General features: G+C 44.0%; 1 protein-coding gene across 2 annotated transcripts in view; it reads left to right on the top strand.

The window, feature by feature from the left end:
- LOC115141268 (stAR-related lipid transfer protein 13-like) overlaps positions 1 to 26374 on the top strand; it is a 153116-nt gene that overhangs the window by 60520 nt on the left and 66222 nt on the right. Inside the window, exon 5 of one of the 2 annotated variants that reach the window (XM_065000305.1) lies at positions 3676 to 3706. In XM_065000305.1, coding sequence (XP_064856377.1) covers positions 3676 to 3706 — 31 coding nt within the window. Of the gene's footprint in view, positions 1 to 3675; positions 3707 to 21880; positions 22320 to 26374 lie in introns of those variants that run through there. The other variant, XM_065000307.1, reaches the window with a different exon arrangement.

The following is a 26374-nucleotide window of genomic DNA, read 5'->3' as shown; positions in this document are numbered from 1 at the left end:
CCTGATACCTACTTACAACCAAAAATTAAAGCAGGAAGCACCAGTGACTCAGTCAATAAAAAAGTGGTCAGATGAAGAAGATGCTAAGCTACAGGACTGTTTTGCTAGCACAAACTGGAAAATGTTCCTGGATTCTTCCTATGGCTTCATCAATAAGTGCATCGATGACGTCGTCCCCACAGTGACCGTACATACATACCCCAACCAGAAGCCATGGATTACAGGCAACATCTGCACTGAGCTAAAGGCTAGAGCTATCACTTTCAAGGAGCGGGATTCTAACCTGGAAGTTTATAATAAATCCCGCTATTGTCACGCCTTGGTCATAGTATTTTGTGTTTTCGTTATATATTTGGTCAGGCCAGGGTGTGACATGGGTTTATTTGTTGTGTTTCGTATTGGGGTTTTATAGGAATTGGGATTGCGGCTGAGTAGGGGTGTAGCTTAGGTTTGGCTACCTGAGGCGGTTCTCAATCAGAGTCAGGTGATTCTCGTTGTCTCTGATTGGGAACCATATTTAGGTAGCCGGGGTTTCACTGTGTATTTTGTGGGTGATTGTTCCTGTCTCTGTGTAGTATTCACCAGATAGGCTGTAATTAGGTTTCACATTTCGTTTGTTGTTTTTGTATTTATTTTGTTATATCATGTATCGCTATTTTCTACATTAAAGAACATGAGTAACCACCACGCTGCATTTCGGTCCTCTCCTTCGACAGACGAACGTCGTTACAGCTATGCCCTCCGACGAACCATCAAACAGGCAAAGTGTCAGTACAGGACTAAGATCGAATCATACTACATCGGCTCCGACGCACGTCGGATGTGGCAGGGCTTGCAAACCATTACAGACTACAAAGGGAATCACAGCCGAGATCTGACCAGTGACACGAGCCTACCAAACTAGCTAAACTACTTCTATGCTCGCTTCGAGGCAAATGACACTGAAAAATGCATGAGAGCACCGGCTGTTCTGGACGACTGTGAGATCACGCTCTCCGCAGCCGATGTGAGTAAGACCTTTAAACAGGTCAACATTCACAAGGCCGCAGGGCCAGACGGATTACCAGGACGTGTACTGCGAGCATGCGCTGACCAACTGGCAAGTGTCTCCACTGACATTTTCAACATGTTTCAAGCAGACCACCATAGTCCCTGTGCCCAAGAACACTCAGGTAACCTGCCTAAATGACTACCAACCCATAGCAGTCACATCTGTAGCCATGAGGTGCTTTGAAAGGCTGGTCATGGCTCACATCAACACCATTATCCAACCCTATGACTGAAGAGGACAGAAATGTAATAATACAATTCGACCCTCTTATGCTGAATCTCACAGTCAATAAGCAGGGATACTTTGGTAACAACATCAGTCCCTTCACCTCATAGTGTTCTGCCTGAGACCGAATATTGTCTGTGTGTCTCCACCTGTTAACCACCTCACTCCTCTGCTGTTGGACAGAGGATCATATTTGTAATATGTGTTTCCTCATACTGTAGGCTGCTCTACCATGGGTACATCCCAAATAGCACCCTATTCTCTATATAGTGCACTATTCCGGCTGTGGGAAAAATCCTATTCAGCCACCCATGGCGCTGCACAACCAACAGCTGACCTCTAATATCACAATATATTTTCTCTGGAGACAAAGTATAAACACCACGGGACCACGCAGCCGTCATACCGCTCAGGAAGGAATCTGACTCCTGGAGATTAATGTACTTTGGTGAGAAATTCCAGAACAACAGCAAAGGACCTTGTGAAGATGCTGGAGGAAACAGCTACAAAAGTATCTATATCCACAGTAAAACGAGTCCTATATCGACATAACCTGAAAGGCTGCTCAGCAAGGAAGAAGCCACCACTCTGCAACTGGATCCTGGACTTCCTGACTGGCCATCCCCAGGTGGTCAGGGTAGGTAACAACATTTCCACCACGCTGATCACAGGGGCCCCTCAGGGGTGCGTGCTCAATCCCCTCCTTTACTCCCTGTTCACTCATGACTGGGCACGTCACTGTCTGGTATGGCAACTGCTCGGCCTCCGACCGCAAGGCACTACAGAGGGTAGTGCGTACGGACCAGTACATCACCGGGGCCAAGCTTCCTGCCATCCAGAAACTCTAAACCAGGCAGTGTCAGAGGAAGGCCCTAAAAATTGTAAAGACTCCAGCCACCCTAGTCATAGAATGTTCTCTCTGCTACCGCATGGCAAGCGGTGTCGGTGCGCCAAGTCTAGGTCCAAGAGGCTTCTAAACAACTTCTACCCCCAAGCCATAAGACTCCTGAACATCTAATCAAATAGCTACCCAGACCATTTGCACCCCCCCCCTCTTTTACGCCGCTGCTATTCTCTGTTATTATCAATGCATAGTCACTTTAATAACTCTACCTACATGTACATATTACCTCAATTACCTAGACTAACCAGTGCACCCGCACATTGACTTTGTACCCCCCTGTATATAGTCTCGCTATTGTTATTTTACTGCTGCTCTTTAACGACTTGTTACTTTTATTTCATAATCTTAATCTTATTTTTAAACTGCATTGTTGGTTAGGGGCTCGTAAGTAAGCATTTCACCTGATGTATTCGGCGCATGTGACTAATACAATTTGATTTGATTTGATTTTAACGATGCAGAGGTTGAATATAAAGCTCACCACAAGTCATTAGTGACACACTCCTGATGGAAACACAATAATACGCGAGTTTACATTAACATAAAACACTGGCGACTCACTGGTGTGGTGGTAAGTCTCAATGGAAAAGCACCATGTTGTAGTGTACCCTGGTCAACAGTATTTCCCCATTATAGAGAATAGGATGCCATTTGGGATTAAAACCATGTGGTTTGTCTAAATTGGTCTAATAACACTAGACAGTGGATGTTATAAATACTTAAGCGATGTACAAACATGAGCCTGCTGTCCATATTGAACCAGCCATCAGGTCTCTATGGCAACACAGTAAAGCAGTCAGCAGCCATATAGATCAGTCATTAACCCTTTACTTTTATGGCTGTGCCATTACCAGGATACAATTCAGTTCAATACTCCTCACCTCTCTGAATATATCCTCTGTGGCAATACTAGGATACAATTGAGTTCAATACTCCTCTCATCCCTGAATATATACTCTGTGGCATTATTAGGACACCTGAGTTGTATAACACTGTAGTATTTCTACCATTTTGAAAAGCTAATCTGTTTTGTTGTTGTTTGTGACAGCCATGCAGTTTGAGTGGTATTGAGGGCTGCAGTAAACTCTGTTGTTGTTTGTGACAGCCATGCAGTTCGAGTGGTATTGAGGGCTGCAGTAAACTCTGTTGTTGTTTGTGACAGCCATGCAGTTAGAGTGGTATTGAGGGCTGCAGTAAACTCTGTTGTTGTTTGTGACAGCCATGCAGTTAGAGTGGTATTGAGGACTGCAGTAAACTCTGTTGTTGTTTGTGACAGCCATGCAGTTAGAGTGGTATTGAGGGCTGCAGTAAACTCTGTTGTTGTTTGTTAGACAGCTCTGTTGTTGTTTGTGACAGCCATGCAGTTCGAGTGGTATTGAGGGCTGCAGTAAACTCTGTTGTTGTTTGTGACAGCCATGCAGTTAGAGTGGTATTGAGGGCTGCAGTAAACTCTGTTGTTGTCTGACTCACCATTGTCTGTTTCTCTTCTTTGCAGATGTGCAGTAAGATGACCAATGCAGGTGCAGGTAAGGCTTTTTCATGTGTACATGTTTCACCAGGCTGTGTTGGATTTGGCATGTGCCCTAACTAGATATTGCTCTGTTCAAAAGTAGTGCACTATATGAGGGAATACTGTATGAGGGATTTTTTTTTAAATACAGTGCAATTTGGGACATAGCCACTGTTATTAGATTGTCTTCAGATGGTTCTCGCTGCAGGACAGTTTTAATTCTCAGCACTGTTGGCCTGACACTCTTCTCTGTTAACCCAGGGTCTGCTCTGTTAACCCAGGGTCTGCTCTGTTAGTCCAGGGTCTGCTCTGTTAACCCAGGGTCTGCTCTGTTAGTCCAGGGTCTGCTCTGTTAACCCAGGGTCTGCTCTGTTAGTCCAGGGTCTGCTCTGTTAGCCCAGGGTCTGCTCTGTTAGTCCAGGGTCTGCTCTGTTAGCCCAGGATATTCTCTGTTAGCCAGGGTCTGCTCTGTTAGTCCAGGGTATGCTCTGTTAGTCCAGGGTATGCTCTGTTAGTCCAGGGTCTGCTCTGTTAACCCAGGGTCTGCTCTGTTAGTCCAGGGTCTTCTATGTTAGCCCAGGGTATGCTCTGTTAGTCCAGGGTATGCTCTGTTAGTCCAGGGTATGCTCTGTTAGTCCAGGGTCTGCTCTGTTAATCCAGGGTCTGCTATGTTAGTCCAGGGACTGCTCTGTTAGTCCAGGGACTTCTCTGTTAGTCCAGGGTATGCTCTGTTAGGCCAGGGTATGCTCTGTTAGTCCAGGGTATGCTATGTTAGTCCAGGGTCTGCTCTGTTAGTCCAGGGTCTGCTCTGTTAGTCCAGGGTATGCTCTGTTAGGCCAGGGTATGCTCTGTTAGGCCAGGGTCTGCTCTGTTAGGCCAGGGTCTGCTCTGTTAGTCCAGAGTCTGTTGTCATTCAGGGAGCATTCCAAGTGTAACAGAGGTGGTTGAGTGAACCTTTCTCGGGTGACCAGTAACCTTGCATGAGACCTGAAGTCTTGCATTAGCCAATGCCTGGACTTTAGCTCAGTGGGCTTACACATAAGACCTGCATGGTTTCAAAACCAGTACGTCACATAAGGCTTGCCTGCTAGTGCTGTGGTCTTGTTCTGTAGGATGGTACGGCTGTTGCTGTGAGACAATGGGGTTGTGAGTGACGGATGGGGACAGGTGTGCCAGCCAGGGTCCAGGTTTCACTCCCCAGCTGTGTCTAGAGAATGTCCAGAGAATGTCCCTCCCGACACAGCCTGTCAGGCTCTTCTTTTAAAGGCCTATTTATACTGACTGCCTGGCTTGGTGGGACACAGATACAATTAGGAGGCATGCCAGATCATTGTTACTAGTACTACATAGTTACTGCTGAGGGAACTATTTGTCGTGTTTTGACCCTGGGGGCAGCTGGGGGATTATGGGGCGATGCCATTTTAGTCTCAGGTTCCACTCTCACATGAACTCTATGATCAGGAGGGGTAATGGGGAGTACCAGGGGGTATGTCAGTAATGTACAGGAGACCCTGTTCACATTCCATCACTCTCACCTATAGGTAGGAATGTCTGCTGTGTGGTCTGGCTGTGATTTATGAAGTGCTCTGTGACTGATCACCACTCATACCAGGGTAATCTAGAGTAACGTATCACTGCTAATGGTTGTAAATCTATGGGCTTTGTGTGGTATTTACCTTGTTGATGACTTCAGTAACTATTTGTCAACACAACCAATACATTTCCTTCCCTGTGGTCCTGTTGATGTCATATTTGAGTACAGTGTGTTTCTACGATCTCTGCTTTAATAGAGTACATATTTAGCCACAAGACTCTCGACATGCCGTCTCCCTTTTACAACCATATGCTGGCTGAAATAAGACAGACAAAAGTCTGTGTCAGAGTCAATCTGATGTGGTCAGAATCACCTACAATAAGGTGAAGCGTAGTTAACGGAACATCTGTCTTCAATAGAAACACAGCTTATGTCCCAAATGGCACCCTACTCGCAATATAGTGCACTACTTTTGACCATAGCACATATGGGACACTGGTGAAAAGTAGTGCACAGTCAGGTAATAACTGTGAGTAGGATGATGATGATGACGTAAAGAGATGACGCTAACTCTGAGCGCTGATATTCTCTGCCTATATTTGACAGCCGTACCGTAGAGACTGTATAGACTGCATGATGTCATGTTACTGGACCAGATGGTCTTCAGAATCTATGGTTATGTCCCAAATGGCACCCTTTCCCCTATATAGTCCACTAATGTTGACCAGAGCCATATGGGCTCTATAAAGGGAAAAGGGTGCCATTTGGAACACAGACTATAACATAGCACCAGTCATCATAACCACCAGTTCACCTCACTATAGTGACATAGTCCAGCCGAGGAAACCTCTCTGGGCCCATATCCCAAAAAGCCCCGCGTGTGACTAAGCACACCACGTACATATATACCCAAACCACATTTGAGCACTGTCTAGGGTAGAGGTTAGGGTGGTCAGATCTCTGGGTAGAGGTGAGGAGAAACACAAGTCAGACGGAGGCTTAAATTCTCGTCTCTCTGAACCATGGCCTGTGTGACCTGAATGTATTATATGTGTAGTCTCCTGACCATAGCTTATGGCCTTTAAAATCTATACTGATGTATATCTGTTGCTATGTTCTCATGTTGAGTGGAAACTCCAAGCATATATGGGAAAACGCCATACCTTTCTGTCCAACAAGAATGTTTTTAAACCCCAGACCTTTCTGTCCAACAAGAATGTGTTTAAACCCCAGACCTTTCTGCCCAACTAAAAGGTTTTTAAACACCAGACCTTTCTGTCCAACAAGAATGTTTTTAAACCCCAGACCTTTCTGCCCAACTAAAAGGTTTTTAAACCCCAGACCTTTCTGTCCAACAAGAATGTTTTTAAACCCCAGACCTTTCTGCCCAACTAAAAGGTTTTTAAACCCCATACCTTTCTGTCCAACAAGAATGTTTTTAAACCCCAGACCTTTCTGCCCAACTAAAAGGTTTTTAAACCCCAGACGATTCTGCCCCACTAAATTTTAAAAACAATCCAAAATATTTTTGTTTGCTTGTTTTCCCTCATCTCCCAGAAGGACAGGTTCAGGGACAGTTTGGTTAGTTTTAACAAAAATCAACAGCTTATATTTTAGAACATTTTACCAACACTTCACGAGAGAGCGATGGAGATGGAGAGAGGGAGACAGGGAGATGGAGACAGGGAGATGGAAAGAGGGAGCTGGAGAGAGGGAGCTGGAGAGAGGGAGCTGGAGAGAGGGATATGGAGAGAGGAAGCTAGAGAGAGGGAGATTGATAGAGGGAGATGGAGAGAGACAGCTAGAGAGAGGGAGATTGAGAGAGGGAGATGGAGAGAGACAGCTAGAGAGAGGGAGATTGAGAGAGGGAGATGGAGAGAGACAGCTAGAGAGAGGGAACTGAAGAGAGGGAGAGAGGGAGAGGGAGAGAGGGAGAGAGGGAGCTGGAGAGAGGGAGATGGAGAGAGGAAGCTAGAGAGAGGGAACTGGAGAGAGGGAGAGAGGGAGGGAGAGAGAGAGAGACAGGGAGATGGAGAGAGGGAGATGGAGAGAGGGAGCTGGAGAGAGGGAGCTGGAGAGAGAGAGCTGGAGAGAGGGAACTAGAGAGAGGGAGAGAGGGAGATGGAGAGAGGGAGATGGAGACAGGGAGATGGAGAGAGAGAGCTGGAGAGAGGGAGATGGAGACAGGGAGATGGAGAGAGAGAGCTGGAGAGAGGGAGATGGAGACAGGGAGATGGAGAGAGAGAGAGAGGGAGATGGAGAGAGGGAGATGGAGACAGGGAGATGGAGAGAGAGAGCTGGAGAGAGGGAACTAGAGAGAGGGAGAGAGGGAGATGGAGAGAGAGAGCTAGAGAGAGGGAACTAGAGAGAGGGAGAGAGGGAGAGGGAGAGAGGGAGATGGAGACAGGGAGATGGAGAGAGAGAGCTAGGTGTTTTGTTATGGTAAACATCACCTTGGCTGACCTGCCCTCTCACAGTGATGGGACAGGACACTGCAGTGCCCTAGAACTGTCTATCACTGTCCTAGACCACACACACACACACACACACACACACACACACACACACACACACACACACACACACACACACACACACACACACACACACACACAGATCTCCTCTCTGAATACATCCTCTAATCTGTGTTGACTGGTACAATCTACAGCCAGTTATTCTGTGGTTCTGTAAAAACAAAGGAAGAGCTGTGTGGAAAGGGTTCATTCTCTTAATAAGACTCTCCGTGTCTGAAGGCTCCATTGGGTTATTAAGACACTGCAATCCTCACACCTCTCTGTGAATGACTCCAGGGCAAAACATTCAACAACCTGGCTGACTTCCCTCACCAGGAAAAAGGACGCATCTTTAAGACTCTTTGTAAAACGGTCTTTCTTCTTTAGTTTACTTCCTCTTCACTCTTCAATTTCACCTTGTTATAATAAGGACTTGAGGCATGCTGCTGGTCCTATTGACTCTACTGTCAAGCTGCTGCTTTGATCAACTCTACAGAGTACTGACTGACTGACTGGTTAACCATGGAGGAGTCCTCCTCCTCATGATTACACCCCAACATGTCATCCTCACGTCAGATCAGGCTATACCCTAGTATATTCATTTGCAGCGAATAGTTGTGAGTAGAAATGCTCTTTTGGAGGTTTCCTAATCTAATGGATGCTAACTGTTTTGTTTATATGTGATTTACTATAGAGTTCTGCACCATTAATATGAACTTGGCTGAAGCTGAGTGTAGTCAATTGATGTTGCCACAGGGACCATTCCTAGAACAGTAGGGAACACTAGATCAGGAACATTAGAAAACTTGGGAACACTATTAGAGATAATGTGGAATAATACCTCTGTGAAGTTCTGCATTCTGCCAAGCTGTTTCTTCCCCTCAGACTCCCATAACATTGCTGTGGTCAGTGTGATCATTCATCTTGGTGTAAAACAAGGTATGTACTAGCCCAGTCAGTATATACAGTATTCTAAATCACTACTCTGGGTCCTGGGTCCAGATGACCCCAGTGCCTGTTATATAACTCCAGGCCAGGCTGGTGATAATCATCCAGAAGATGTGTCTTTTATTTTTGTTTGACTCATCTCTGTCCCACCAGAAGCACATCACATTTCTCCCAGCTGCCTTCTCAAACCGAGGCCTCCTTCTCTCTCACTCTCTCTTTCTCGCTATCTCTCTCTTGCTCTCTCACTCGCTCTCTCTTCCCAGCCTCTCTCCCCCTCCCCCTCTCCATCTCTCTGCAACCTCTCTCTTCCTCTTCCACCCTCAACTAATTTCTCCTATTTCCTTTCTCACCCTATTTTCCCAGTGCCAGTGACCCTAGACTTCTGCAGTTTCTCTGCTCCTCTACCAGAACACTCCCAGGCTGTCACATGCACACACACGCACACGCACACACACACACACGTACAGGCACACACACACATGCACATGGGCACACACACGTACAGGCGCACACACACATGCACATGCGCACACACACACACACACACACACACACACACACACACACACACACACACACACACACACACACACACACACACACACACACACACACACACACACACAGGCGCACACACACATGGCGCACACACACACACACACACACACACACACACACACACACACACACACACACACACACACACACACACACACACACACACAGGATTGATGATGAGGGAGAATGGGGTATCACCTGTAGAACCGTAGACAGAACACATGCAGAATGTAGGCACAACTTAGTGTGAGGGCGAGCATGTTGAACTCAGACAGTCCCTATCTTACTGATACGTTTATGATCACATCTATGTATGGCGTCAGTCAAGGTCATAAGGGGGACAGAGGGGGAAGAGGACCGAGGGGGAAGAGGACCGAGGTGGAAGAGGACAGAGGTGGAAGAGGACAGAGGGGGAAGAGGACAGAGGGGAAGAGGACCGAGGGGAAGAGGACAGAGGGGAAGAGGACAGAGGGGGGAAGAGGACAGACAGGGGGAAGAGGACCGAGGGGGAAGAGGACAGAGGAGGAAGAGGACAGAGGGGAAGAGGACAGAGGGGAAGAGGACAGAGGAGGAAGAGGACAGAGGGGGAAGAGGACCGAGGGGAAGGAGGGGGGACAGAAGGGAGGGGGGAAGAGGACAGAGGAGGAAGAGGACAGAGGGGGAGAGAGGACAGAGGGGGAAGAGGACAGAGGAGGAAGAGGACAGAGGGGGAAGAGGACCGAGGGGGAAGAGGACCGAGGGGGAAGAGGACCGAGGAAGAGGACCGAGGGGGAAGAGGACCGAGGGGGAGTCTAGCAGAAGGTGTGTGTGAGGGGGGGGGGCACTCACTAGGCCCGGTTGGAGAAGATGACCAGCGACAGAACTGGAACAGAGATGTCAGGACAGATCTATAGATTCTATACAGAAATACATTACATATTCCCTACATAGTGCACTACTTTGACATGAGACATATGGCCCCTGGTTAAAGGTAGTGCACTACATAGGAAAATAGGGGTTAATTTGGTTGGGAAGTAACCACAGTGTTATGGAGAAGTGGCTGAAGGATCACCGGCTGGATGAAGCATGTCGTTGCTGTGGCCTCAATAGAAAACAGGTGTTCTCTCCAAGGTGGCCTTTATATTTAGTGAAGGCACTGTGTGCGTTCGTTTGTGTTTTCCAGTGAATGTGGCCAGGACATTCAGTGTTTTTATCCATTTTGCGACCTTAAAATACTATAATAGACAGCAGGTCTGGACTGTGTTGATGTCTCAATAGTGACTACGCTCAGAACTTGGAACTCCTGGAAAACCTTCCACGCCATTATACTGTTACTCACTCCCCCTCCTCTCATTGGCCAGCATGGTCTGATCTATGACATCATGTGTTATATTTACTAGCCAGTCGTCATGTGTAGCTTTATAAAGAGCTCCTGGCCTGGCCAGAGAATGAAACATTACACACGGGGAAAGATGGATAGTAACTTGTGGTTTCGTGAGGCCACATACCAGCCAGATGAAAAATCGGTCCTAGGTTTAAAAAAGACTCTTTCCTATATATACAGTCATTAGAGAGACTCTTCTTCATTAGGCTTCGCAGAAGATGTGAGAAACTACTTCAACTACTTCGAACTACTACTAGAAACCATTAGTAATGTTGTATTAAAGCTTTTGTCATTTGAAATGCCACGTTACTTCTGATGCCTTGTATCCTGGATAAAACCATGAGCATGGCCACGAAATCCCCATCGTTACCAGAATGAATGACCCAATATAAATCCATCCTGTAGTTTGATTGTGCCATTGTGAACAGTTAGTCCATGCTGCCTGCACTGTGTCACAAATGCACCCGCTTCCCTATATAGTGCACTACTTTTGATAAGCGCTCTGGAATAGGGAAAAAGGTGCATTTGTGAGAAAACAGGGTTTAGTCAGAGTTAATGAGGCAGGATGGCCATTAACAGCCCAGGACTCTGCTCTGGGACATGCCTACAGAGCCAGCATGACCACCTCCATTTCTGTTGAATGGCAGTCAGTCTGTCTGTCCTCTCCTGGCTGTGTGTTTGTCCAGTGGAGCTTGGCTGTGAGGAAGCATGCAGCAGGAGCTTTACATAGCTCTGTGCTTTCACCTGTACACTGCTGTAACATTGGTACAGCAACACCCTCTAATAACAAAAGGCTACTTTATGCCTCTTTACAGAGGATTCAACTACAGTGTGTGACTCAGTAATCAAAGAGCAATAAGAGAGAGAGAGAGAGAGAGAGAGAGAGACAGAGAGAGAGAGAGAGAGAGAGAGAGAGACAGAGAGACAGAGAGACAGAGAGAGAGAGAGAGAGAGAGAAAGAGAGAGAGAGAGAGAGAGAGGCAGAGAGAGAGAGACAGAGAGACAGAGAGAGTGAAGGAGAGCGAGAGAAAAGAGAGAGAGAGAGAGAGAGACAGAGACAGAGAGAGAGAGAGAGAGAGAGAGAGAGAGGCAGAGGCAGAGAGAGAGAGAGGCAGAGGCAGAGAGAGAGAGAGAGAGACACTACGGTGGGACTCCTTGGGGAGATTCACCTACTGCTCACCTCTTGGCTACAGCACAGTGGACTATATGATTACAGACATGGACCCTTTCTCTCTGAGCTCATTCACTGTCAAGCCACTAACACCTCTGTCTGATCACAGCCAAATTACGTTGTTCCTCAAAAGAACAGACATGGAAACAACCACACATTCACAGCCCAGTAAGCTGTACAACATCAGAAATTCATACAGATGGGCCCAAAACAGCACAGAAGAATACCAGAAAGCAACCATTAACCAAAATAGAGATGGATACCACATTCACTCACAGTAAATATGGCATCAATCTACAACATCAAACGGCAAAAGAAGCACAACTTAAATTGCGAAAAAACTAAACAAAGAAGACCACAGATGACAACTGGTTTGATTCAGATTGTAAAATCCAACCAAAAGCACAGAGACCCAAATAATGGTGAATTACGCCTTCATCAAAACTCTATAAACGTACACTCAGAACAAAAAAAGAACAGTACAACAACAAGCAGCTGACACTAATTGAGGAGTCCAGAAACACAAACAACTTCTGCCAAAATTTGAAATAACTAAAAAAATCTTAACAAGAGGAATTAGTGATACAAAATGGTGACACATGGACAACCCATTTTAAAACACTCTACAACACCGTTCAAATTGACACAAACGCAGAACAACGCCAAATTCATGAGAAGTTGAATGGATTAGAAAAAGCTATAAAGGACAATAGAAATCCATTGGACTCCCCATTTACTGACCAGGAGCTCTATAAGAAACTTCAGGGCCTCAAATGTAAAAAAGCATGCGGACCTGATGGCATCCTAAATGAGATGCTCAAACTCACTAGTGCAAAATGTCAATTGGCTATATTAAAACTGCTTAATTTGATCCTGAGTGTAGGTTACTGTCCTGACATCTGGAATCAAGGACTCATAACCCCAATTTTTAAGAACAGAGACAAATTTGACCCTAACAACTACAGAGGCATTTGTGTGAACAGTAACCTGGGAAAGATGTTCTGTAGTATTATACATTTAAACTTCCTTTATAGCACAATGTTTTGAGTACAAGCCAAATTGGATTTATACCAAAACATCGCATGGCTGATCATATTTACACCCTACATAACCTGATAGATAAACATGTTCACCAAAATAATACCAACACGTATGCTTATGACCTGACGTTGGCCTGTTGGGGGAGGTTTATGACCCCCATAAATACCTTTCCCCTTTTTCCTCTCCCTACTCTACCGATGTGACTATTGAAAATCCCTTTGTTAACATAGAGAGTCTGGTAACATCAAAAGGTGGGAAACTGAACCATATTTCGGTAATCCAACCAGTTGAAAATATGCGTTGGTACTTAATTAATATGTTGTCACATCAGTTGGCATCTGAGACATTATTACTGATGATAGGATGACATAAACTGTATCTTGGAAAGTCTACACATTCCAGTTATCAGATTCACATGGAATTGTTGTGCAATTTAAACGTTTAAATATGAAACTATTTGTGAAAAGATGAAATATAATTTTAGCTTCTTAATGAGAGTTTACTCGGAAGATAACAGCTCTATAAACAGTATTTCGTGGTGCCCCGACTTTCTAGTTAATTACAATTACCTGATTAGCTTAATCAGGTAATATTAATTACAGAGAAATTATTTTATAGACTAGCATGTCATATCACTTAATCCGGCATAGCCAAAGACACAACACTTGCTTCATTGACTTCCAAAAAGCATTTGATTCTATTTGGCATACAGGACTGTTCTACAAAGTTATTGAAAATGGTGTAGGGGGTAAAACATATGACATAATAAAATGAATGTATACTGGCAATACATGCAGGATCAAAATTGGCAAGAAAGATTGGCAAGAAAGGAAGAGAATTCTTTAACCAGGGTCGGGGCCTTCACCAGGGTTGCAATCTGAGCCCTGTACTCTTCAATATTTACATTAGATTTGGCCACTATTCTAGAAAAATACTCAGCCCCTGGTGTTAGTCTCCACAATTCAGATGACCTATGCCTGCTATCACCCTTAGCCCATGGCCTACAGCAGAGTCTGGACCTGCTAGAGCAGTACTGCCAAACCTGGGTCCTGGCCGTAAACCCCCAAAAAATGAAATAATTCATTCTGAATTCTGCATGCAGAGACCAATCAACCTGCACATGTGTCCTCTACTGTATGCTTATTGTTATTGTTCATTGTATGGTTATTTTGACCTGTCACGTTCTGACCATAGTTCTGTTATTTTATTCTTCGTTTTAGTATGGCCAGGGCGTTGAGTTGGGGTGGGCAGTCTATGTTTGTTTTTCTATGTTGGTTTTTGTGTTCGGCCTAGTATGAGGCAGGTGTCGTTAGTTGTCTCTGATTGAGAATCATACTTAGGTAGCCTGGGTTTCACTTTTGGTTTGTGGGTGTTTGTTTCCGTGTGAGTGTTTGTTGCCACACGGTACTGTTTCGGTTTTCGTTCATGTTCACATTTATTGTTTTGTATTTCATAGTGTTCAGTTTATGTCTTAAAATAAAACGTTATGGACACTTACCACGCTACGCATTGGTCCTCCGATCCTTCTCACTACTCCTCCTCAGAAGAGGAGGAGGAATGCCGTTACCCTTGGTTATTGTTGTTACTGTTGCCCCGTTGACAATTTTGATTCTCATTATTTTCATATTGTAAATATCCAAAGAAAGCTTTGGAAATATGTACTGTACGTTGTCACGTCATGCCAATAAAGCACATTGAATTTAATTGAGAGATGGAGAGAGAGAGAGAATTCAGAGAGAGAGAGAGAATTAAGAGAGAGAGAGAGAATTCAGTAGGAGAGAGAGAATTCAGAGAGAGAGAGAATTTAGAGATAGAGAGAGAATTCAGAGATAGAGAGAGAATTAAGAGATAGAGAGAGATTACACAGATCCACAAAGAATTCGAAAACAAATCCAATTTTGATAAACTTCCATATCTACTGGGTGAAATTCCACAGTGTGCCATCACAGTAGCAATATTTGTGACCTGTTGCCACGAGAAAAGGGCAACCAGTGAAGAACAAACACCATTGTAAATACAACCCATATTTATGCTTATTTGTTTTATCTTGTGACATTTAACCATTTGTACATTGTTAAAACACTGTATATATATAATATGACATTTGTAATGTCTTTATTGTTTTGAAACTTCTATATGTGTAATGTTTACTGTTAATTTGTATTGTTTATTTCACTTTTGTATATTATCTACCTCACTTGCTTTGGCAATGTTTTCACATGTTTCCCATGCCAATAAAGCCCTTGAATTGAATTGAATTGAATTGAAATGAGAGATAGAGAGAATTCAGAGATAGAGAGAGATAGAGAGATTGAATTGAGAGAGAAAGACAGAGAGAAAGATTGAATTGAGAGAGAGAGACAGAGAGAAAGATTGAATTGAGAGAGACAGAGAGAGAGAGGAGAGAGAGAGAATTGATAGAGAGAGAAAGGGAGAGAGAGATAGAGAGAAAGAGAATTCAGAGATTGAGAGAGAATTCAGAGATAGAGAGAGAATTCAGAGATAGAGAGAGAATTCAGAGATAGAGAGAGATAGAGATTGAATTCAGAAAGAGATTGAATTCAGAAAGAGATTGAATTCAGAGAGAGACAGAGAGAGAGATTGAATTGAGAGAGAGAGACAGAGAGAAAGATTGAATTGAGAGAGACAGAGAGAGAGGGGGGGGAGAGAGAGAGAATTGAGAGAGAGAGAGAGACAGAGAGAATTGAGAGAGAGAGAGAGAGAGAGAGAGAGAGAGAGAGAGACAGATAGAATTGAGAGAGAGAGACAGAGAGAGCGATTGAATTGAAAGAGGGGGAGAGAGAGATGGGGAGAGAGAGAATGGGGGGAGAGAGAGAGAGAGAGAGAGAGGGGGAGATGGAAAGGAGAGAGAGAGAGAAATAAAGAGAAAAGAGAAAGAGGGGAGAGAGTGAGAGATAAAGACATGAAAGAGAGAGAGAGAGAGACACAGACAGGAAAATACAGACATTTGTATGTTCTGTGATTCATGTTTAATACTCTGGCTCCCACACTTTATCTTGCTAGACAAACATATGAAATCTATCCTTCACAAAACATTATCAATCCACCCCCTTTCCTCCTCTTCTCTTCCGTCTCTTTCTCTTAGTGTGTGTGAGTGTCCGTGCATAAGCGTGTGTGTATGCATATGTGCATGTGCGTGTGTGGGGAGGGGGCGGGTTGGGTTCAGTGCTAATAGAAGCCAGGTGGTGCAGACAGTAAATGGGTTCCCATGGATTATAGTGGCTAACAGAGCCATTACATGCCATGCCATTCTCGTCTTGTTAAACAGTGAAGATAGCCATGTTAGCTTGGCTTGCCAGTTACACTCTCTCTCTTCATTTCACTTTGTAGGCCTTTGAGTGGTCACTCCTGTTATTACAATCCTGAAACTAACAGTCTATTACAGTCTAGTATGATATGAAATGTACATACTTTAGCAGCAGGCATCGTCATGGTGTGTGTGTGTGTGTGTGTGTTTCTGGAGAACCCTACTCGTACTCTCTAACCCCTAACCCGTCATCTAAACCCACATACACACCACATGTTGCTCCTCTGGAAAAATTGAAAAGCATCTTGGGAATATATGGCCGGGAATTGTATAGTGCTTGAGTGAGATGGGCCTGTAAGAGTGGGGCGAGGGAGAGACTGGGCCGTGAGAGTTCCCTGGTGCGTCTTGTTTCCATTAGGTTGGGAATGTTATCCCCTGACTGTTGAGGGACGTGGCCTGGGATCTCATCATCCAATCACAGAGCAGAATCAGCTTCTCCACATCTGGGATTTTCTCACTGCGCCGATCGGACAACATTCCACACATACACATGCACCCACGCACACACACACACACACACACACACACACACACACACACACACACACACACACACACACACACACACACACACACATGCACCCACCCATGCACCCACCCACGCACACACACACACACACACACATAATGTAAACATGCGAGAGGGAGAGAGAGAGGGAGAGAGAGAGAGAGATGGAGAAAGAGAGAGAGAGAACTAGAGATAGATGGAGAAAGAGAGAGAGAGAGAGAGAGAGAGAGATGGAGATGGAGAAAGAGAGAGAGCATGTTTCTCAACGAGATGAGGAGTGGTTTGAGTGGCTTGTCCAAAACAAACATTCAGAGAGTCAGAGAGGAGATTATTGATTTTTCCTCTCTCTGCAACTCCCTCCCCCTTATCTCTCTCTCTGGCAGGGGAAACATATGTTAAATATTGCCAAAGCAAGTGAAGCAGATAATATACAAAAGTGAAATAAACAATAAAAATGAACAGTAAACATTACACTCATAGAAGTTCCAAAAGAGTAATACATGTTATGTATATATACAGTGTTGTAACGATATACAAATGGTTAAAGTACAAAAGGGAAAATCAATAAACATAATAATGGGCTGTATTTACAATGGTATTTGTTCTTCACTGGTTGCCCTTTTCTTGCGGCAACAGGTCACAAATATTGCTGCTGTGATGGCACACTGTGGTATTTCACCCAGTAGATTTGGGAGTTTATCAAAATCTGGTTTGTTTTCAAATTCTTTGTGGATCTGTGTAATCTGAGGGAAATATGTGTCTCTAATATTGCCATACATTTGGCAGGAGGTTAGGAAGTGCAGCTCAGTTTCCACCTCATTTTGTGGGCAGTGTACACATAGCCTGTCTTCTCTTGAGAGCCAGGTCTGCCTACTGCGGCCTTTCTCAATAGCAAGGCTATGCTCACTGAGTCTGTACATAGTCAAAGCTTTCCTTAGGTTTGGGTCAGTCACTGTGGTCAGGTATTCTGCCACTGTGTACTCTGTTTAGGGCCACATAGCATTGTAGTTTGCTCTGTTTTTTTGTTAATTCTTTCCAATGTGTCAAGTAATAATATTTTTGTTTTCTCATGATATGGTTGGGTCTAATTGTGTTGGGACTCTTTTTCAGGTTCATCTCTCTGTAGGTGATGGCTTTGTTATGTAAGGTTTGGGAATCGCGTCGTTTTAGGTGGTTGTAGAATTTAACGGCTCTTCTGGATTATGATAATTAGCGGGTATCGGCCTAATTCTGCTCTTCATGCATTATGTGGTGTTTTACGCTGTACACGGAGGATATTTTGCAGAATTCTGCATGCAGAGTCTTCATTTGGTGTTTGTCCCATTTTGTGAATTCTTGGTTGGTGAGAAGACCCCAGACTTCACAAACCATAAAGGGCAATGGGTTCTATAACTGATTCAAGTATTTTTAGCCAGATCCTAATTGGTATGTCAAATTTTATGTTCTTTTTGATGGCATAGAATGCTCTTCTTGCCTTGTCTCAGATCGTTACAGCTTTGTGGAAGTTACCTGTGGCGCTGATGTTTAGGCCAAGGTATGTATAGTTTTTAGTGTGCTCTAGGGCAACGTTGTCTAGATGGAATTTGTATTGGTGGTCCTGGCTACTGGACCTTTTTTGGAACATCATTATTTTGGTCTTACTGAGATTTACTGTCAGGGCCCAGGTCTGGCAGAATCTGTGCAGAAGATCTAGGTGCTGCTGTAGGCCCTCCTTGGTTGGTCACAGAAGCACCAGATCATCAGCAAACAGTAGACATTTGACTACAGATTATAGTAGTGTCTGTCTGTCTGTCTGTCTGTCTGTCTGTCTGTCTGTCTGTCTGTCTGTCTGTCTGTCTGTCTGTCTGTCTGTCTGTCTGTCTGTCTGTCTGTCTGTCTGTCTGTCTGTCTGTCTGTCTGTCTGTCTGTCTGTCTGTCTGTCTGTCTGTCTGTCTGTCTGTCTGTCTGTCTGTCTGTCTGTCTGTCTGTCTGTCTGTCTGTCTGTCTGTCTGTCTGTCTGTCTGTCTGTCTGTCTGTCTGTCTCTGTCTGTCTGTCTGTCTGTCTGTCTGTCTGTCTGTCTGTCTGTCTGTCTGTCTGTCTGTCTGTCTGTCTGTCTGTCTGTCTGTCTGTCTGTCTGTCTGTCTGTCTGTCTGTCTGTCTGTCTGTCTGTCTGTCTGTCTGTCTGTCTGTCTGTCTGTCTGTCTGTCTGTCTGTCTGTCTGTCTGTCTGTCTGTCTGTCTGTCTGTCTGTCTGTCTGTCTGTCTGTCTGTCTGTCTGTCTGTCTGTCTGTCTGTCTGTCTGTCTGTCTGTCTGTCTGTCTGTCTGTCTGTCTGTCTGTCTGTCTGTCTGTCTGTCTGTCTGTCTGTCTGTCTGTCTGTCTGTCTGTCTGTCTGTCTGTCTGTCTGTCTGTCTGTCTGTCTGTCTGTCTGTCTGTCTGTCTGTCTGTCTGTCTGTCTGTCTGTCTGTCTGTCTGTCTGTCTGTCTGTCTGTCTGTCTGTCTGTCTGTCTGTCTGTCTGTCTGTCTGTCTGTCTGTCTGTCTGTCTGTCTGTCTGTCTGTCTGTCTGTCTGTCTGTCTGTCTGTCTGTCTGTCTGTCTGTCTGTCTGTCTGTCTGTCTGTCTGTCTGTCTGTCTGTCTGTCTGTCTGTCTGTCTGTCTGTCTGTCTCTGTCTAGCCATAATCTTCTACAGAGATAACAACAGCCTTTGTTCTGGCTGGTAGAGGGTTTCATAATCAGGGTTGGGGTCAATTCAGTGTGTGTACTCGTGTGCGTGTGTGTTCCTTCAGGCATTCTGCCCAATGGGGCATGGACAAGTGGAGCTGAAAATAGCAACAAGCAGGTCACCGCTGAGGAGTTCCATGCATAGCATAGTTATTAGCCTTTATAGAGAGAGCAGCAGTGTGTTGTTCTCCAGTAAGATATAGCCTGGTGCTGACCATCCAGTGTGTTGTTCTCCAGTAAGATATAGCCTGGTGCTGACCCTCCAGTGTGTTGTTCTCCAGTAAGATACAGCCTGGTGCTGACCATCCAGTGTGTTGTTCTCCAGTAAGATATAGCCTGGTGCTGACCCTCCAGTTTGTTGTTCTCCAGTAAGATATAGCCTGGTGCTGACCCTGCAGTATGTTGTTCTCCAGTAAGATATAGCCTGGTGCTGACCCTGCAGTGTGTTGTTCTCCAGTAAGATATAGCCTGATGCTGACCCTGCAGTATGTTGTTCTCCAGTAAGATATAGCCTGATGCTGACCCTGCAGTATGTTGTTCTCCAATAAGATATAGCCTGGTGCTGACCCTCCAGTGTGTTGTTCTCCAGTAAGATATAGCCTGGTGCTGACCCTGCGGTGTAAATCACCAGCCTGAACCCTATACCAGGGAAGAGCAATGAGCGGTGAATGTCCTGGTGGAAATTAAGTAATGTTATCCCAGCTGGACGCGGAGAGGGAGAGAGTGAGGGAGAGAGTGAGGGAGAGAGTGAGGGGGAGAGAGAGGGGGAGATAGGGAGAGGGAGGAGAGAGAGGGTGGAGTGAGGGGGAGACAGAGAGGGAGAGAGAGGGGGAAGAGAGGGAGGGAGGGAGAGAGAGGGGGAAAGAGAGGGAGGGAGAGAGAGGGGGAAAGAGAGGGAGAGAGAGGGGGAAAGAGAGGGAGAGAGAGAGGGAGAGAGAGAGAAGAGTTAGGGAGAGAGGGGGGGTGTGGGGGGGTTACAGCACAGTTCAGGTCAGGAAGCAGGGCTATCTATTATAGAAGCTGTCTGTCAGTGTCCAGCTGGTCCTTGTGTATTATAGATCTGAGAGAATTATATTACTGCATAACTGTCTGCTGAAGTTCAGCTAGGTTGACATTATAAGGCTCAGGTCAAACATGGGCTGAACAGGGAATAAGACAGATATTGCACTTCTTCTACACTGTCTACTTCTACTCATGGCTCCCCGATTATCTCGATAAAGCATGTTTTACTTTAATATATGAAAAACGTTGAGTAGGTTACTGCAGACTGAACCGGTTGTTGTCACGATAATATCTGGAGTTGAACTTATTATGATATTGACACAGCAAAGTCACTATGATGTCTGGTGTGATATTGACACAGCAAAGTCACTATGATGTCTGGTGTGATATTGACACAGCAAAGTCACTATGATGTCTGGTGTGATATTGACACAGCAAAGTCACTATGATATCTGGTGTGATATTGACACAGCAAAGTCACTATGATGTCTGGTGTGATATTGACACAGCAAACTATGATCTGGTGTGATATTGACACAGCAAAGTCACTATGATGTCTGGTGTGATATTGACACAGCAAAGTCACTATGATGTCTGGTGTATTGATATTGATGTCTGGTGTGATATTGACAGCAAAGTCACTATGATGTCTGGTGTGATATTGACACAGCTTAAGTCACTATGATATCTGGTGTAAATGTAATATTGACACAGCAAAGTCACTATGATGTCTGGTGTGATATTGACACAGCAAAGTCACTATGATGTCTGGTGTGATATTGACACAGCAAAGTCACTATGATGTCTGATGTGTGATATTGACTATGATCAGCAAAGTCACTATGATGTCTGGTGTGATATTGACACAATGTAAATGTCAATGATGTCTGTCACAGCAAAGTCTATGATGTCTGGTGTGATATTGACACAGCAAAGTCACTATGATGTCTGGTGTGATATTGACACAGCAAAGTCACTATGATATCTGGTGTGATATTGACACAGCAAAGTCACTATGATGTCTGGTGTGATATTGACACAGCAAAGTCACTATGATGTCTGGTGTGATATTGACACAGCAAAGTCACTATGATATCTGGTGTGATATTGACACAGCAAAGTCACTATGATGTCTGGTGTGATATTGACACAGCAAAGTCACTATGATATCTGGTGTGATATTGACACAGCAAAGTCACAGGGATTAACTTTCCTCTCCTTCAGGGGGGGTTGACCTCTGATAAGTTTGTGTATTAGAAAGAAAAATACACTTCATTTGAACTCACTTTTCTTTTTAACATAAAACCCAACATCTCTATAAATCAATTTCGATGTAGCCCTAATTTCACATTTTCTGAAACATTCCATGTTTATTACTTCTTATTCACAAGAGTGAAAGCTCTGTATAGTGTAGTGAAAGTGAGTGTAGCCTGGTGAGTGAGAGGGAAGAAGGGAGGGAAGAAGGGAGGGAGGGAAGTGGAGGGGTGAAAGAGAGCAGCTAGAGTAGTCTCTCTGTGAGTATAGACTGACCGTCACCGTGGTGGAAACTTCAAACACCACACATCTGGTCCTAGCTTTGTCCGGCACCGGGGCTGAAATATCGTTTAATTGAAGGACTTGGCAAAGATGGATACTTTATACAGAACAGGTATCTGTTCTTCGGTCAAATGTATGGCTGGTTAATGAATGGTTACACTCTACTCTGCGACTGTAACTCAGTCCTAATCAGATGAAGACGCATCGGCGCGAGCGCAGTGGTGGTGCATTCAGAGGAAAGACGCAATAACGGGTTCATGAGGATCGGGATTTGTTTTATTATGATGGACACACGGATTTACTATGACAACTAAGCGCAAATCGATGAAACTGAAGCTGCGGCGGTGTTTCAGTGAGACGCTGCGCGGTTCCACGTCGAAAGCCTGGGATCTATTATGGAAAAATGTCAGGGAGCGAAGACTCGCAGGTCAGTCTTCAAAAAGTATCGGTGTAGTATTGAATACACACTATATTGATTTGATATGTATTTATTCTGTTAGAAAATAGCCATTCTTACATTTATTATATTAAAACCTTTTTTTTTACACAGATAGAGTCCAGCATATAACTGTTTTCCAACATGATTTTATTAAACAAGTAGCTTAAATAAGCCCACTAAATGACAAACTTGGCTGTAGTTAATGTTCTAATCAATCAAGTGAATGTTGAAGGGGCAATCAGCAGTTGCTAGATCCATTTTTGGACGTATACATTAATGATATGTAACCCTACCCATTGATTCTTGAAGAGTATATCTTATAAATGCCTCATGAGTTTAGTTCAACTGTCATACCCCATCAGAACCCAAAATATAAACTTGTTTTACTGCAATGTCTGTAAACACAGTTAATGTAAACAAAAACGATGTAGCCTCAAAACATGGTTACAACTATAATTGTGATATCATGGATGCTCAGTCCTTGAATCCATAACTCTGTCTATGAATTTGAATGGTTGTCCAGCCCCATCAGTCAGCTTTTTAACGAAACAGGTACGCGGAAAACGCTTTGTTATTGCTCCTACTGCTGATTGCTGCTTTAAACTATACATCGTACCGCTGATTGGTGGATTGACCTAAGGCAGCCCAAATCTGATATTTTTCCCAAGAATTGGTCTTTTGACTTTTCACATCAGATCTTTTTCAGAGCTGATCTGATTGGTCAAAAGACCAATTAGTGAAGAAAAAAAAATCAGAATTGAGCTGTCTGTGTAAACGCAGCCTGTATGCACAAAATACATTCTGCACAGTTGTCCTCATAATTCTTCTTCTACAGTAATCATATCCATTAACACGTGTTCACCAAGTGTACTTACCTTAGTTTTACATGTGACTTACCTTGCTCTTATTTCGGTTTTTTATTTTTAAGATCTTCTAATTTACAATAATAATGATAAATTACCAAACCAATTTGCAATACAATTTGACTTTTTATTCACTGCTGGTTGGTTATAATGATTGATTTGGATTGAAAGCAAAACAATATCACAATATATGTGAATAATGTTCTCACATGTAGCACCAAAGCAAGACCCATTATTATCCCAATGTGAGTTTGTGCTAAGCCTGTAGTAGAAGATGTATGAAACGGTGGGCTAGAGACCAGACCCCCTACTGCCACTGCCGCTGAAGGCGGAAAACCCTAGTCAGGAGGTCTAATACTTAATGGTTAGAAGTGTTTCCTGGATTAGTTTGCCTCATAATTCAAATGTGCAGAATATGCATCCCAAATAACATTCACTGCATATAGACTGTATTGTTATTGACTGTATGTTTGTTTATTCCATGTGTAACTCAGTGTTGTTGTACTGCTTTGCTTTATCTTGGCCAGGTCGCAGTTTTAAATAAGAACTTGTTCTCAACTAACCTACCTGGTTAAATAAAGGTGAAATAAATGTAAAAAATAATTCCCTTTATAGTGCACAACTTTTGTCCAGGGCCCATAAGGCTCTGGTAAAAAAGTAGTGCACTATACAGGGAATAGGATGCCATTTGGGACACATCCACTGATAGTTATTTCCTTCAGGTACCTTTCTGCCAGAGATTTAAAATACAGCTGGAGCTGCTTGCTGGGAGAATGATATTGTATTTTCAAAAGAGCTGCTGAATCATAGTCTGTGTGTGTAGGGAGCCCAGTACACCACTAGGGGGTGCCAGTCAAATTATCCATACAGCAGGACAGTAGTCTAGTAGGTTATTAAATATTTTAGAGGGATCTGTTCTCCATCTGTATTTCAGTATTATAATGATGTTATGATGTTGACCTCAACTGTCCCAGGAGACTGTAATTGAATCAGATTGGTGCCAGTTATGTCTTCTTATTGAAATAATATGGGCCGGTTTCCTGGACACAGTCCTGGACTATATAGCACTTTCAATTGTGATTTTCCATCGAGTTTGGTTTTGAGTCCAGGACTAGGCTTAATCTGTGTCCTTAATCTGTGTTGCAAATTTTATTGCAACACTGTAGGGGATGTACAGTGCCTTTGGAAAGTATTCAGACCCCTTGACTTTTTCCACATTTTGTTATGTTAAGCCTTATTCTAAAATGAATTAAATAAAACAAATCCTCAGCAATCTACACAACACCCCATAATGACGAAGTGAAAACAGGTTTTTAGCATTTTTTGCAAATGTATAAAACATAAAAAACATAAATACCTTATTTACATAAGTATTCAGACCCTTTGCTATCAGGTGCATCATTGATCATCCTTGAGATGTTTCTACAACTTTATTGGAGTACACTTGTGATAAATTCAATTGATTGGACATGATTTGGAAAGGCACACACCTGTCTATATAAGGTCCCACAGTTGACAGTGCATGTCAGAGCAAAAACCAAGCCATGAGGTCAAAGGAATTGTCCGTAGAGGTTAGAGACAGGATTGTGTTGAGGCACCGATCTGGGGACGGGTACCAAAAAATGTCTGTAGCATTGAAGGTCCCAAAGAACACAGTGGCCTCCATCATTCTTAAATGGAAGAAGTTTGGAACCACCAATAATCTTCCTAGAGCTGGCCACATGGCCAAACTGATCACGGGCCTTGGTCAGCGAAGTGACCAAGAATCTGATGGTCACTCTGACAGAGCTCTAGAGTTCCTCTGTGGAGATGGGAGAGCCTTCCAGACGGACAACCACCTCTGGAGTTTGCCAAAAGGCACCTAAAGACTAAAGCCTCTCAGACCATGAGAAACAAGATACTCTGGTCTGATGAAAGATTGAACTCTTTGGCCTGAATGCCAAGCGTCACGTCTGGAGGAAACCTGGCACCATCTCTACGGTGAAGCATGGTGTTGGCAGCATCATGTGGTGGGGATATTTTTCAGCATCAGGGACTGGGAGACTAGTCAGGATCGAGGGAAATATGAACGGAGCAAAGTACAGAGGGATCTTTGATGAAAATCTGATCCAGAGCGCTTCAGGACCTCAGACCGGGGCGAAGGTTCACAACAAGACAACAACCCTAAGCACACAGCCAAGCCAACGCAGGAGTGGCTTCGGGACAAGTCTCTGAATGTCCTTGAGTGGCCCAACCAGAGCCTGGACTTGAACCCGATCAAACATCTCTGGAGAAACCTGAAAATAGCTGTGCAGCTGCGCTCCCCATCCAACCTGACAGCTTGAGAGGATCTGCAGAGAAGAATGGGAGAAACTCCCCAAATACAGGTGTGACACTCTTGAAGTGTCATACCCAAGAAGACTCAATGCTGAACTTTCTGCCAAAGGTGCTTCAACAAATTACTGAGTAAAGGGTGTGAATACTTTTGTAAATGTGATATTTCAGTTTTATTTTTAATAAATTAGCAAATTTTGCTTTGACATTACTGTGTGTAGATTGATGAGGAAACAAGTAGAATTTAATCAATTTTAGAATAAGGCTGTAACGTAACAAAATGTGGAAAAAGTAAAGGTGTCGGAATACTTTCCGAATGCACTGCACAGTATGTGATCAACCTTCACAATATTGTCTCTGTCTTGTTTTAGCAACATGTCTGTCGAGTCTCTGTGTACTTAATGTTGTTTAAATCCTGTCAGTCCATCTCAGCTGTGGAGTACTGAAACACCTCTCGAGTTTAACTGACGTTAGAGTCCTGTGGCTGCATTGTTGCTTTGTTGTTGCTGCGTTGTTTGAAAGGTTGACACATGAATCCAACATTCTATTCCATATTTGTATCCTGGTGATATGCCATGATGCCATGTATCTGGCAGCCCATCCATTGGACCTACTACTAGCCTTGGCCTGCTGTCTGTTTAGAAGCACTCTAAACAATCAGGGACTGTTTATGGGCTGGGCTGGGCTGCTGACTGTCTGACCTGTGTGTGCAAGCGTCGATCAGACTTGGCTGGCTGGTGTTCTATTGCTTCTAACTGTCATAATGAGTCATCATTTTAACACATCTATTACATTTGTATGAGACCATTAAGTAACAGCACCTCTTTGGAAATGGTCTGGTCCTATGACCAGGTTGTCCTATGCCTG

The sequence above is a fragment of the Oncorhynchus nerka genome, linkage group LG14 (genome assembly GCF_034236695.1).
Source record: "Oncorhynchus nerka isolate Pitt River linkage group LG14, Oner_Uvic_2.0, whole genome shotgun sequence".
Taxonomy (NCBI): Eukaryota; Metazoa; Chordata; class Actinopteri; order Salmoniformes; family Salmonidae; genus Oncorhynchus; species Oncorhynchus nerka.
This window is presented reverse-complemented; position numbering and strand designations above follow the sequence as displayed.